Genomic DNA, 14,415 nt, shown 5'->3' on the forward strand with positions numbered 1-14,415 from the left:
GTATGCAAAGGGTGGCCCTTGTCTTCAAGAAGCCACCCCTCCATCTGAGCCATTTCAGTGAACAGCAACGACAGCTGGGACTGACGCAGGATGAAGGCATCATGGCAGCTGTCTGGAAAGCAGGCACAGATTTGCATTAATCATTTCCAGTTATCACATATGAGCTGCACATTGAATGGAAGCCCTTACAGTTTACGTATTCAGTTGGTCGCCCAGCGGGAGCCTTGATAGCCACATGTGCAGTCTATGACCCCTTGCACCTCTGGGAATTCTGCAATTGAGCTTATACCTTGGCTTGGCTTTCAGGGTCCATCGTGAAGCAGATATAGTCACCAGCCCTCCGGAACAAGGCATCGGTGACCTCCCTGATGCAGCGGTGCACTGCTGAATGTGTGACCCCACAAAGGTCTCCGGTGGGCCCCTGAAATGATGCAGAGATGTAAAAATTGAGAGATGCTGTCATTTTGAGGGCCACAGGCATAGGATATCTCCCAAAGCCCCTGGGCTGCAGGTCATCATTCAACAGGGCACAGAGATGTATCATTGCCACTCTCGACATCCGCAGTCACCTCTGACACTGGCGCTCTGACAAATGCAGGCATATCATGCGGGACCTGTAGATACGCGGTGATCTGTAGTGGCGAGCTCTGCTTGGGTGCCGGGGGCCTCTATGTGTGGCTCCCTTCCAGTATGCAGAGCGAGATCCCTCAATATCCACCCTCCACTCCCTTCCAGTACGCAGAGTGAGACCCCTGAAAATGAAACATGCCGTCGGTACTGAAAACTTCTGCCTCTGATGACCCACCGGCTTTTCTGATCATGAACAGGACAGCACGTGATGGCCTAAAATTCGGAAGTGTGCATGGAGAGGTGGCATGCTGCATTATCTGCAGAGGTAAGTTTTATTCTTTTTTTTTTCTTTTGGGCCTCCTTATCTCGAGAGACAATGGATACGCGCCTGGAGGTGGTCAGTGGTTTGTGAAGCAGCGCCTGGAGTGGCTATAAAGGCCAATTCTGGAGTGACAGGCTCTTCCACAGGTGCTGCAGAGAAATTTGTTTGTCGGGGCTGTTGCACAGTTGGCTCTCCCCTTGCGCCTCTGTCTAAGTACTGTTTTGAATATGGTAATTGGGGTGCAGCTGCCGAGCGGTGGTGGGGGGGGGGCCGCACCGAGGTTCCCCCTGCTGCCATTAATATGCGGCGGGCCCATCTTGTCATCAGGGCTCAAGGCGGATCTCTCGCCACAGAATTTTACCCGTGACCCGCGGCATCAAGGGGCCAATATAATTCAGCCCCGTGTCACACTGAGGTCGTAACACAAGTGACTTTTTACACTCCTGCTGTTTTGGTAACATTGATACAGATGTACGCATTTTTTTAACTAGTTACTTTTTGTCCTGGGAAAACTGAAGGGAAGTCCATGGGCCATCACATCTTCAAACCTGCAAACTGACCGTCCAGTAGTTATGGACTGTGAAAGTGTCTACACATTTGTACTCATAATGGGAATTCGTTTGTGGAAACTGTAAGGCCATTCGGGGTGAATAGTACGTAGGATGTAGTATTTGCAGATTAGAAAGAGCAAGAAAGACAAGATCTGCCAATGAATGACTGTAATAACATTTGTTAAAATAAGGAGAGATAAGGAAGGGTTACAAAAGAGATGGGCTGGAGGAAGATCACAAAATGGGCATACTTTGTTTTTGCACTCTTTCAAGAAAATGTCAGAAGAACCTCCCCAGATAGAGAAACCATATTTGTAGCTTGGGATAGACTTGAGCTGTATATAATGTTAAAACTGTTTCAGTGGAAACAAAGTTTTTTGGGTAAAAAAAGAGAACCAAGCTATTTGGGGGAACAGTTTTAGCTGCAAAAGGGATGTGCAAGTTTCCTTTCAGTTCTAAGGAATCACTGAGACCAAGAATGTCAATAAATAAAAAAGGAATAAGAGTGCACCCACTGAAGGTTGATTACAGAGAGAGAGACAAGAAGAAAGTGTGTTTTTGAAGAAGGGAAAGAACCAGATTTTCATTGCCCCATAAGTAGAGACCAAGATATTGCAATCCAGCCATTGTACTGTAAGCAAATTGCATACGCCCATACGTACATGCTAATTAGGAGCAAGAATGGGCTATTTGACCCCTCGGGCCTGCCCCGCCATTCTATAAGATCATGGCTGATCTGTTTGTGGAAACAAATCCACTTTCCTGCCTACACCCGATACCCTCTGACTCCCTTGTTTGTCAAGAATCTGTCTACCTCTGCCCTAAAAATATCAGTGGTTATGAGTACTGAGGTGATGTACTCTGAAGGAACTAGATAAATGCAAAGTGAAATCACCACAAGGAATTGATTGGCTGGATAATAAGTGAAAAAGATGTTAATAAAGAAGAGAGAGAAAACATACTGGGGAATCCTGAGTGAATTAAAAATGAGTCGGAGGATGTTAACTACTAGTGATTTTGGTTGGTGGGGGGGGCGTGGAATTGGATACTCATGAACAGAAATTTGGGGAGAGTTTAGAAAGTTGTTTAGAAATTAACAGTACCGGATCTTGTCAAAGGCTTTGGACATGTCCAAGATTAGTTAATCAACAAAGTCTTCCAGCGTATGTAATGTTGGCAACAAGGCCATGCTGAAAACCATACTGAAGGTGATGTATTAGGCCAGAACTTTGCGTGATGGGTAATCTTGAGAGTTAACAAATAGAGTACTAAAACCAGAATGTCTGCATTAAGAGCCCTGGGGGTAAATCACCAAACAAGCTTCCTTTTTAACATTAGTGAGCTGTTTTAAATAATCCAGCAACCCACCCCCCTCCAATTTATTGAAAGTATTTTGCATTCTTTTTCAGAGGACAGAGAAGCTCCTGGAGACCATTGACCAGTTGTATCTAGAATATGCAAAGAGGGCTGCTCCCTTTAACAACTGGATGGAGGGTGCCATGGAGGATCTGCAGGACACATTTATTGTTCACACTATTGAAGAAATCCAGGTGCGTATTGATCAGTGCAATATCTGTCAATTTCGGACACCGTCCATTTTTATTTTGCTTCACATTTTTTTTGTTTTTCCAAAATCAGCAGTGACCAGCTCTGAGGAACAAACTAAAAGTTGCGTGCCAGGGAGTCTGACAAAAGACACCATCTGCTGTGATGTATTAAGTTTGTATCTGGCCATACAGATGCAAGACTAATTAAAACAGACTTGCAAACTGCTATCTGTGAGTCATTCTGACATAGTGCGTCAAACAGAGCCATGATAAAGGGCTCTCCCACATGCACAGAACAATGGGAAGCTGCGTCACTTAAACATTAAAGAGCTTTGTTTGCTACCACCCCCTTCAATTTATTTTTTAAAATGAGCATATTATAAACTAAAACAAAAATTAAACCTGCTAGACAATTTGTTGCAATCTTTTTGGGTAGGATGTGTATCCAATGCACGAATCTGAACTCCTAATGACAGCTCATTTTTCTTTTATTATTTGGCTGAATCTGGTTGTTATGGAAAAAAAATCGAACCAACCCTGTTATATATTCTCTTTAGCCACTTATCTCCATGCTGACTTTAGCTCCATTACTTCTGAGCAATCAGGAGTAATACCGTACTGCACAAGAAACAATTTTCAGCACTGCACTCTCCAGCAGTCTGTGATGACACCAGTCAAACCTTTTCATCACCTACTGATTGTTCTTAACATCTGTCAGCTACGTACCATCTAGCCTTTGCATTTTCACAGTTAGTTTTGAAAGATTAAATGATAGATACTTTTTTGGAAGATGGGGATGGCAGACAGGCAAACCAAATTCTCTCCTAAGTGGAATGTAATTCCGTCAAATCATCGTCCAAATTCATGAGAGTTACTCTTTTTAGAGGCACATTGGAATAGATGGCCATGTTTTGAAGATGTTAGTAGTTTAACTTAATTGTCATATGATTTGAATTTCACATCCAAACCTGATTTGAATTTCCTCCATGACTCTGAGTTTAAGGTCCAAAATCGTGGATGTGAGGTTTAAATGTTGCTTCCCCCCTGAGTCATCCTGGACATGTGAAAGGCAGTTTCGGAATGCATTGCCATGTTCCCCCTTATATTTGCATTGGAGATGTGGGAAAGTGGTAACTCTCCATCACTTCCCCTTATTTGTAGTTTTCTTGAGCTCTATAAATGCCAATCTCCAAGGAAGTGGTACTGAGCAAATTGTTGGAGCTGTGAGCTGACAAGTCCCCGGATCCTGATGGACTTCATCCTAGGGTCCTAAAAGAAGTGGCTAGTGAGATAGTTGATGTGTTGGTTTTAATTTTCCAAAATTCTCTAAATTCGGGGTAGGTTCCATTAGATTGGAAAATAGCTAATGTAACTCCTTTATTCAAAAAGGGAGACAGAAAGCAAGAAACTATAGGCCAGTTAGCTTAACATCTGTCATAGAGAAAATGTTAGAAGATATTATTAAAGATATTATAGCAGGGCACTTTGAAAAATTCAAGCTAATCAGGCAGAGTCAACACAGATTTGTGAAAGGGAAATCATGTTTCAGCAAATTATTTTCCAGAAAGCATTTGATAAGGTGCCACGTCAAAGGTTATTGCAGAAAATAAAAGCTCACGTGTAGGGGGTAACATTGGTTATGGTATGGTATGGTTGCTATATTTGCTGATGACACAAAGATAAGTAGAAAAGTAAGTTATGAAGAGGACATAAGGAGGCTACAAAGGGATATAGATAGGTTAAGTGAGTGGGCAAAGATCTGGCAAATGGAGTATTGTGTGGGAAAATGTGAAATTGTCTATTTTAGCAGGAAGAGTAAAAAAGAAGCATATTATCTAAATGGTGAGAGATTGCAGAGCTCTGAGATGCAGAGGGGAATTGAATACAAAAGTAGGAAGGTCTTGCTTCAATTATACAGGGCATTGGTGAGACCACATCTGGAGTATTGTGTAAAGTATTGGTCTACTTATTTACGGACGGATGTAAATGCATTGGAAGCAGTTCAGAGAAGCTTTACTAGATTAATACCTGGAATGGGCAGGTTGTCTTACGAGGAAAGATTGGACAGGCTAGGCTTGTATCCGTTGGAGTTTAGAAGAGTAAGAGGCAACTTGATTGAAACCTATAAGATCCTGAGGGGTCTCACCAGGGTGGATGTGGAAAGGATGTTTCCCCTTGTGGGAGAATCTAGAACTAGAAGTCACTGTTTAAAAATAAGAGATGAGGAGAAATGTTTTTCTGAGGGTCGTGCATTTTTGGAATTCCCTTCCTCAAAAGGCGGTGGAAGCAGACTCTTTGAATATTTTTAAGGCCAGGGTAGATAGATTCTTGATTAGCAAGGGGGTGGAAAATTATCAGGGGTAGGCAAGAATGTGGTGTTGAGGTTACAGTCAGATCAGCCATGGTCTGATTGAGTGAGTGGTGGAGCAGGCTCGAGGGGCCCAAGTGGCCTACTCCTGCTCCTAATTCATATGTTCGTATGGCTGAAACAGTATTGTTGGAGGCTGCTTAGCTCTTTGATGGAGAATGAGGTATGTCCTGGAGAGTAGCTTAAAATTTCAGTTGCAAAACTTCTAGACAAATCTACAAAATAATTTAACTTCATTTCTAGCTTGTCAGTCTCTCTCATTTCTACTGCATCTGGTACTTTTTGTCGACTTCTGCAACTGCATTCTGTGAGAGATACACTGTCACTAAATACAGAAGTATCGGTGTTGTGGTCCATGCAGCATACAAAGTATGTGAAGAACATGCACAAGGGTGAAATTTTGTTGTGTATATGTGTTTGCATGAAATTCCTCTCTCCACTATCTTAATAAGAAATCACACAAATAACTTGGGATTATACAGTACCTTTAGATCTTCAGCGTGTCCCACAGCCAAACCTGTTTTTTTTAAGTGTTCTCACCAATTTGTGCATAGCAAGATTCCACAAAAGGTGAATTAGATAAATAACCATTTAATCTGTTTTGCTGGTGTTGCTTGAGGGAGGAATGTTGTCCAGGACACTTGGACAATGCCTTTTCTTCAAATAGTGCCACGGGGTCTTCTATGTCCATCTGAATAGACAGGTGAGCCTGGGTTTACTTTCCAATCCAAAAGATGGAATCTTCCACTATACAGAATTCCTGAATTATGAGTTGAGATTATTTGCTCCGGGACAAGAATTTGACCAACTGGGCTAAATGACAGTTTATTTTAAGCTTCTCAAAAAAGACATTAACTATTTAAAATAAATTTATTTAATTCCCTTGTGAAATAGAGTTTCATATGAGTGCCCCCAGTTTATCACATTTGCTTTTGGTGTCAGTACCATTTCATTGAATGCTGTGGCAACAGACTGACTACATACATACAATGACAATGTGTACAGTTAATACACCTGTTCCCGTGTATGTTTTTACCTTCATCTTTACATTCATCATCCATAATTTTGTAAAATGATTTTGAAAGTCTCAGCCATCCATCTGTTCTCGGTATTGTAAATATTGTAGGCAGTGTTTCTTTGGCAGCACCTCCCAAACCTGTGACCTCTATCACCAAGGAGGACAAGGGCAGCAGGCGGAAGAGAATGTCACTGCCTCCAAGTTCCACACCGCCCCGAGTTGGACACACTTCGTAGTTCCTTCATTGTCACTGGATCAAAATCTTGTAACTCCCTCCCCAACAGCACTGCGGGAATACCTTTACCAGGCGATTGCAGCAGTTCAAGAAGGTGGCTCACCACCACCTTCTCAAGGGCAACAAGGGGTGGGTAATAAATGCTGGCCTAGCCAGCAATGGCCATGTCCCAAGAGTGAAATTTTTAAAAAGCATGTGTAATGTTGGATTTCCATGTAAAATTCATTCACAGGATGTGGTTGTTGCCCATCTCTCGTTTCCCTGTGTGAAGGGCTAGGCCAATTAACTTAGTTAACTAAGCTAGTTAAGAGTTGGTGTTGGACTGGAGTCACAGATAGACCAGACTAGGTAAGGACGGCTGGTTTCCTTCCCTCCAACCAGTTGGGTTTTTAGCAACAATCTGACAATGGTCACTTTTACTGATTTTGTTTTTAATTGATTTTATTTCCAGATTTTTTTAAAAAATTGATTTCAAATTTGTAAACTGCAAGTGTGGGAATTGAACACCTGCTCAGGATAGTTAGACCAAACCTCTGGATTGCTAGTCCAGTGACATAGCCAGTACACTGCTGCACCTCATGAGGCATACATCAGACTTTCAATATTAAATAAGAGAAATGCAAGTTATTTAAATCTCCAATTGCTGTGATACCCTATATTAAGTATTTCTCAAGGAAAGCAATAAGAACGATAACAGAGTTGGTAAAATATATTACTATATTAGGAAAAGTCTGCAAAGTTGTTCTCTACAATTAGTAACCTCCAATGATTTTAACATGCCAAGTCTGGGGGAAAAATGTGGCAGACGACTGTAGTGCATATTTATTTCGCAATAATAGCTCGTGATAGATGAGTTTCTCATTTTGCTTATATGTTACTTAGTTCCATTAGCCTCGTTACAGATTTTATAATTGGCAGACTCCCACAAATTCAAAGCTGGTTAATGATATTGTTCACTGTGGAACAGGGCCATAGAGATCCAGAAATCCCCAGGTTCAATTCCTGGTCTGCACTAAGCTAGCTGATCACAGACAGCCAGGGTGGTTGTGAAGGCACTGGACCTGAGGGGGTTGGTGGGGGTGCGGGGGGGAGGGACGGGGGGGCGCAGAGGTGGGGAGAGAGAGTATAAGCCAGGTCTTCTGTTCTGAATCACATTCAGTGACCTCTGCTGGAAGTGCGTACATATAGGTATTGAGTAAGAACTGAATCAGGATCCCCCATTGCCTCGCTCTCCAGACTCGTTTTTATTGAATGGCCATTTGGCGATGATACTTGGTAGCTGTCAGTCCCCATGGAGCCATATTTCAGGATGGGTCGGCATATTTCAGGAGTGGATAGTTAAAATATGGAAGCCAGAAAATTTCTGGGGAAATTTTAGAGGTGGCAAAGTGACGCATTTCTATTAATTCCTGTTCCAATTAAGTTCCAGGGAAAACAAATGATTCTGTGCCTGAAGTAATTTGATGTCCAATGAATCTATGCACTCGGTGTGACTAACATTTTGTTAAATGCCTCTTTCCTGGCCCTATAGGGATTGATCACTGCTCACGAGCAATTTAAAGCCACTCTACCTGAGGCAGACCGGGAACGCCAGGCTATCCTGGGCATTCACAATGAGGTGTCGAAGATTGTCCAAACCTACCATGTCAACATGGCTGGTACCAACCCTTACACAACTATTGCCCCACAGGATATTAACAGCAAGTGGGAAAAGGTGAGAACAGTTCCTAAATTTATCAATTGTACTGTTGAAGGCAAGGACAGCTACATTCAAAAAATACTGCAACAAGGTGTCATTAACCATCTAGGTACATTTTGCACTAATACCTAACTTGTGATTGCAACCATGTTTGAGTGTATTAGGGTCGAGTGTCTTAACCTAATTGGAGATTGTTCACATAGACTGGAACTACTTTTGATGGCCTTAACTATTGATCCTCTTGCATAACTTGTTTTGTTCCAATGTACCAAGTCTTGTTCCAAAATTATGTTTTGATACAAACCCAACACAGTCATACAAGATGTGTTGGCTGCCTATCCACCTTACTTGAGAGTGAAAAATATCACTATAATACATCGTGTACAGAATGAAAGACACTGCGTGTATCTTGTTTGTAGCTTTTATTTGGATTTTGGCTCTGTGTCAAACTTTTCTTTTGAAAACTTTGGAACTTAATCTCTGAGGAAACAAAATGTTGGAGATTGTTTCCAGCTGAGTGTGCATTCTTTCCTTCTTATTTAATCTACTGAAGGGAATTGCTTGTTGCGTTGCAAGTCTTCAAAAGAAAGAGCCAGTAGCCAACTCCTTAACGCAGTGTACTAAAATTTTCTAATCAGTATTCTACCTCAGATTAACTTGTCACAATTTATTTGACTGAGGTTTGAATTACATTGTAAGGATTTTATTGCTCCACATTAACTCTTCTTGAAGGTGGTAAGGATACACGCAAGACAAAGGTCCCTCTGCACTGCACCAATAACATACCTTCTGTATTGTACTTCCTACTGCACTAATGACATTTCCAATTTCCACACCAGCCATCCTTATCGCTTCAACAGCTGAAATAGCCAGTTCATTTACTATTACTGCTGAATTATGGATAGTTTTGTGCAGTGGGAACACAACCTAGTTCTTACTGCCTGAGAGTGCGCATGTTTATTACAAAATTGACAGGTAGTAAAAGGCCGGCTGGTCCATCAAGCTTGCCTCACGCTCATGATGACTGGAGCATCATGACGAAACATTCCCTTCCCTCCCGGCATGCACTTTCTCCCACTTTCTCCCTTCCTCCCCTTCGGCTCCTTGCAAGGATACAGTTCCCCAGCAACCTGTTTACTTACAGTACCTTACTAAGTGGCCATTATTCAAGTGTGGGTGTTGACAGTGAATGCTACCTGGCTGTTCTACTGTGAACAACATCGCAGGTGAGACTGATGCTGTCTGTACCTGGGGTCCACACACATGCACCTCCAACAGAGGTATGGGAAAGCAATCAGGATTGCATGTCCTGGAGCTGTTCGCTTTCTTCCCTCGCCCCACGGATGTTGCAGCCAATTATAGCATCCCTACTCTGCTATGGTCAAGAGTGGCTAATTTGATGCAGACCAGGGATAAAACCAGAGGAATTTGATAAACCAAGAGTGAGGTAACTATCATTCAAGTACTCTGGGCTTGATTCAAGGTAAAGGAGCAGTGTTCCACTACCCAGTACCGCAACCAGTGCAAAATACCTCCAGATGTAAAGGGAGAAATTTAAAATCTAAAGACTCATACTCCTATTTTCTTCTTTATCGCTAAGGGCTTTTAAAGGAATGGAAATGATGTTCAGTGACTCGATTGATTGTATTTTGCTGTCAGGTTCGACACTTGGTGCCACAGAGGGATCATGCACTGATGGAGGAGAATGCTCGCCAGCAGTCCAATGAGAAGCTGCGAAAACAGTTTGCAACACAAGCCAATGTCATTGGTCCTTGGATTCAGACGAAGATGGAGGTAATATTTCAAAAACACTGCAGAGCTGATTGCAGGACTGCATTATTGGTGACAGTATATTACTGGTGACAGTGCGATTACAGCCACCGTGATAGCTGTGTTGGTGACAGTGCGATTACAGCCACCGTGATAGCTGTGTTGGTGACAGTGCGATTACAGCCACCGTGATAGCTGTGTTAGTGGCAGTGCGATTACAGCCATCGTGATAGCTGTGTTGGTGACAGTGCGATTACAGCCACCGTGATAGCTGTGTTGGTGGCAGTGCGATTACAGCCACCGTGATAGCTGTGTTGGTGGCAGTGCGATTACAGCCACTGTGATAGCTGTGTTGGTGACAGTGCGATTACAGCCACCGTGATAGCTGTGTTGGTGGCAGTGCGATTACAGCCACCGTGATAGCTGTGTTGGTGGCAGTGCGATTACAGCCACTGTGATAGCTGTGTTGGTGACAGTGCGATTACAGCCACCGTGATAGCTGTGTTGGTGACAGTGCGATTACAGCCACCGTGATAGCTGTGTTGGTGACAGTGCGATTACAGCCACCGTGATAGCTGTGTTGGTGACAGTGCGATTACAGCCACCGTGATAGCTGTGTTGGTGACAGTGCGATTACAGCCACCGTGATAGCTGTGTTAGTGGCAGTGCGATTACAGCCATCGTGATAGCTGTGTTGGTGACAGTGCAATTACAACCACCGTGATAGCTGTGTTGGTGGTGACAGTGCAATTACAACCACCGTGATAGCTGTGTTGGTGGTGACAGTGCAATTACAGCCACCGTGATAGCTGTGTTGATGGCAGTGCGATTACAGCCACCGTGATTGCTATGTTGGTGGCAGTGTGATTACAGCCACCGTGATAGCTGTGTTGGTGACAGTGCGATTACAGCCACCGTGATAGCTGTGTTGGTGACAGTGCGATTACAGCCACCGTGATAGCTGTGTTGGTGACAGTGCGATTACAGCCATCGTGATAGCTGTGTTGATGGTGACAGTGCGATTACAGCCATCGTGATAGCTGTGTTGATGGTGACAGTGCGGTTACAGCCATCGTGATAGCTGTGTTGATGGTGACAGTGCAATTACAGCCATCGTGATAGCTGTGTTGGTGACAGTGCGATTACAGCCATCGTGATAGCTGTGTTGATGGTGACAGTGCGATTACAGCCACCGTGGTAGCTGTGTTGATGGCGCGATTACAGCCATCGTGAAAGCTGTGTTGGTGACAGTGCGATTGCAGCCACCGTGATAGCTGTGTTGGTGGCAGTGCGATTACAGCCACCGTGATAGCTGTGTTGGTGGCAGTGCGATTACAGCCACCGTGATAGCTGTGTTGGTGACAGTGCGATTGCAGCCACCGTGATAGCTGTGTTGGTGGCAGTGCGATTGCAGCCACCGTGATAGCTGTGTTGGTGGCAGTGCGATTGCAGCCACCGTGATAGCTGTGTTGGTGGCAGTGCGATTACAGCCACCGTGATAGCTGTGTTGGTGACAGTGCGATTACAGCCATTGTGATAGCTGTGTTGGCAGTGCGATTACAACCACCGTGATAGTTGTGTTGATGGTGACAGTGCGATTACAGCCACCGTGATAGCTGTGTTGATGGTGACAGTGCGATTACAGCCACCGTGGTAGCTGTGTTGATGGCGCGATTACAGCCATCGTGAAAGCTGTGTTGGTGACAGTGCGATTGCAGCCACCGTGATAGCTGTGTTGGTGGCAGTGCGATTGCAGCCACCGTGATAGCTGTGTTGGTGGCAGTGCGATTACAGCCATCGTGATAGCTGTGTTGGCAGTGCGATTACAGCCACCGTGATAGCTGTGTTAATGGTGACAGTGCGATTACAACCACTGTGATAGTTGTGTTGATGGTGACAGTGCGATTACAGCCACCGTGATAGCTGTGTTGGTGACAGTGCGATTACAGCCATCATGAAAGCCGTGTTGGTGACAGTGCGATTGCAGCCACCGTGATAGCTGTGTTGATGGTGACTGTCAAGTAGAGTTGCCGTTATAGGAAAAGTGGCAGCCGATGTGCACACTGCAAGGTCCCACAAACAGCAGTGAGTTAATTATTAAATAATCTATTTTAGTCATGTTGTTTGAGAAAAGCATTGGCCAGGATATTGTGGATAACTGCCCTGTTCTTCTTCGAATAGTGCCATGGATCTTTTACATCCACCTGAGAGGGAAGATCAACCTCTCTTCCAAACGATGGCCCCTTCAACAGTGCAGCACTCCCTCAATACAGCAGTCAAGTGTCAGACCAGATTATATCTTTTTTGGTCCATAACGAAGAGTTTTAAAAGTGTGCAGTTTTTAACTCACGTATCCAAAGTCCATGGCTGTGCTTTACGACTCCTTCAGAACTCTATGTGGTCCCCTCTGTTGTGAAGTATCCTCATCCAACTGTCTATTTGCAGTTATACAATTTTTAATTAGGTTCTGAAGAAATTACTTTCACATTTAACAAAAATATTGTACAATTAAGGGTAGCACTTTGACTCTTTAAGCATTTTCATGTTCCGTGTTGCTGTGCCTGTTGTATAAATTTAAAGTCACAGTTAGTGCATGATATTCAACCCCACTTCAGCCCCTCTCCCGCACCCCACCCCCCGTCCCAAAACCACCATGCACAGGTGGCAGCAGAGATATTCACCACATCGCCCTGATCGGCATTTCTTTCTGTTAACTTTTGTAGGAGATTGGCCGTATTTCCATTGAGATGCACGGCACACTGGAGGATCAGCTGAACCACCTCCGACAGTACGAGAAGAGCATTGTCAACTACAAACCAAAGATCGATCAGCTAGAAGGAGACCATCAGCTCATTCAAGAGGCACTGATCTTTGACAACAAGCACACCAACTACACAATGGAGGTGAGAAGTTTCTATACTCATAATGCTGCAATGGCTTCCACTTGTCTGTGCACCCTGTTTAGTGCTAACATCTGTAGTTTACACTTAAAGCTCAGGTGCTGAAGTCATTCTACGATGTTGCTGCAGGTGCTTTGACCACCTGCCACTGGCTGACGATAACTTTGTTTTAAGCTGGGTAGCGTTTTTAACATGTCAACTGGTCTGCCGTCTCCTCAGTCCTGTTCTCTTTCTCATATCTCCCTTTGTCGTTCCTGGCACCTTTTCCTCGGATATGAATGGTGGGACCTACTATCACAGCCTGTACCCTCCCAGTGAGAATGACCTCCAGACTGGAGCACAGACCCAATTCACTGGTTAGCCATCCCTCATCCACACAATGTAGAACATCATACATGTCAAGACTCAAGGAACAACGATCATTTAACTAAGATGCCCAGCATGTGTGCTGTCAGCAAAGTGCCAATCAGAGCAGTCGGGTTTATGGAACTGAAACCACTAATAACCACAGGCACTTGTGATTAATCTGATCACATGGTACTTGATTTTTTACTTTAGTAAGTCACCACCTAGACATATCCTGTACCCTTTTTGATGGATCTGTCATTTTTGCCTTTTCTTTAAAACACAGATTTTTTTCAGTAAAATTATCAGATATAAAGCATGTTGCAGAATGATTCATCAATGTTTCTTTGAGATAAGCAGCAGAAAACAGAGAGTTGGGATAAATGGGTCTTTTTCTGGCTGGCAAGATGTAACTAGTGGGGTGCCACAGGGTTCAGTCCTCGGGCCCCAACTATTTAAAATGTATATTAATGACTTGGATGCAGGGATAGAAGGCACTATAGCCAAATTTACAGATGACACTAAAATAGATGGGATAGTAAGTTGCAAAAAGAAATAAGAAATTTACAAATGGATATGGATAGGTTAGGTGAATGGGCCAAAATTTGGCAGATGGAGTTTAACATGGATAAGTGTGAGGTTCTCCATTTTGGTCGGAAGAATAGAAAGGCAAATTATTATCTCAATGAAAAGAAACTTCAGAGTGCTTCGGTGCAGAGGGATCTGGGTGTCCTCGTGCAGGATTCGCTGAAAACTAGTATGCAGGTTCAGCAGGTAATTTATTTATTTAGAGATACAGCACTAAAACAGGCCCTTCGGCCCACCAAGTCTGTGCCAACCAAGAACCACCCATTTATACTAACCCTACAGTAAACACATATTCCCTACCACCTACCTACACAAGGGACAATTTACAATGGCCAATTTGCCTATCACCTGCAAGTCTTAGGCGGTGGGAGGAAACCGGAGCACCCGGCGAAAACCCACGAGGTCACAGGGAGAACTTGCAAACTCCGCACAGGCAGTACCCAGAATTGAACCTGGGTCCCTGGAGCTGTGAGGCTGTGGTGCTCGCCACTGTGCCGCCCAT

General features: G+C 43.8%; 2 protein-coding genes across 10 annotated transcripts in view; both read left to right on the top strand.

Annotated features, from left to right (window-relative positions):
- The window catches only part of LOC137373916 (serine/arginine-rich splicing factor 5-like), a 394,211-nt gene that overhangs the window by 240,615 nt on the left and 139,181 nt on the right, over nucleotides 1-14,415 (top strand). The gene's annotated exons all lie outside the window — the stretch shown is intronic.
- Nucleotides 1-14,415, top strand: part of actn1 (actinin, alpha 1) — a 185,772-nt gene that overhangs the window by 157,834 nt on the left and 13,523 nt on the right. For all 9 annotated transcript variants that reach the window (XM_068039497.1, XM_068039495.1, XM_068039498.1 and 6 more), the window contains exons 14-17: nucleotides 2,853-2,993; nucleotides 8,143-8,325; nucleotides 9,970-10,104; nucleotides 12,804-12,983. In XM_068039497.1, the coding sequence (XP_067895598.1) occupies nucleotides 2,853-2,993; nucleotides 8,143-8,325; nucleotides 9,970-10,104; nucleotides 12,804-12,983 (639 nt within the window). The remainder of the gene's footprint in view (nucleotides 1-2,852; nucleotides 2,994-8,142; nucleotides 8,326-9,969; nucleotides 10,105-12,803; nucleotides 12,984-14,415) is intronic.

Source organism: Heterodontus francisci, chromosome 9 (assembly GCF_036365525.1).
Source record: "Heterodontus francisci isolate sHetFra1 chromosome 9, sHetFra1.hap1, whole genome shotgun sequence".
Lineage (NCBI taxonomy): Eukaryota > Metazoa > Chordata > Chondrichthyes > Heterodontiformes > Heterodontidae > Heterodontus > Heterodontus francisci.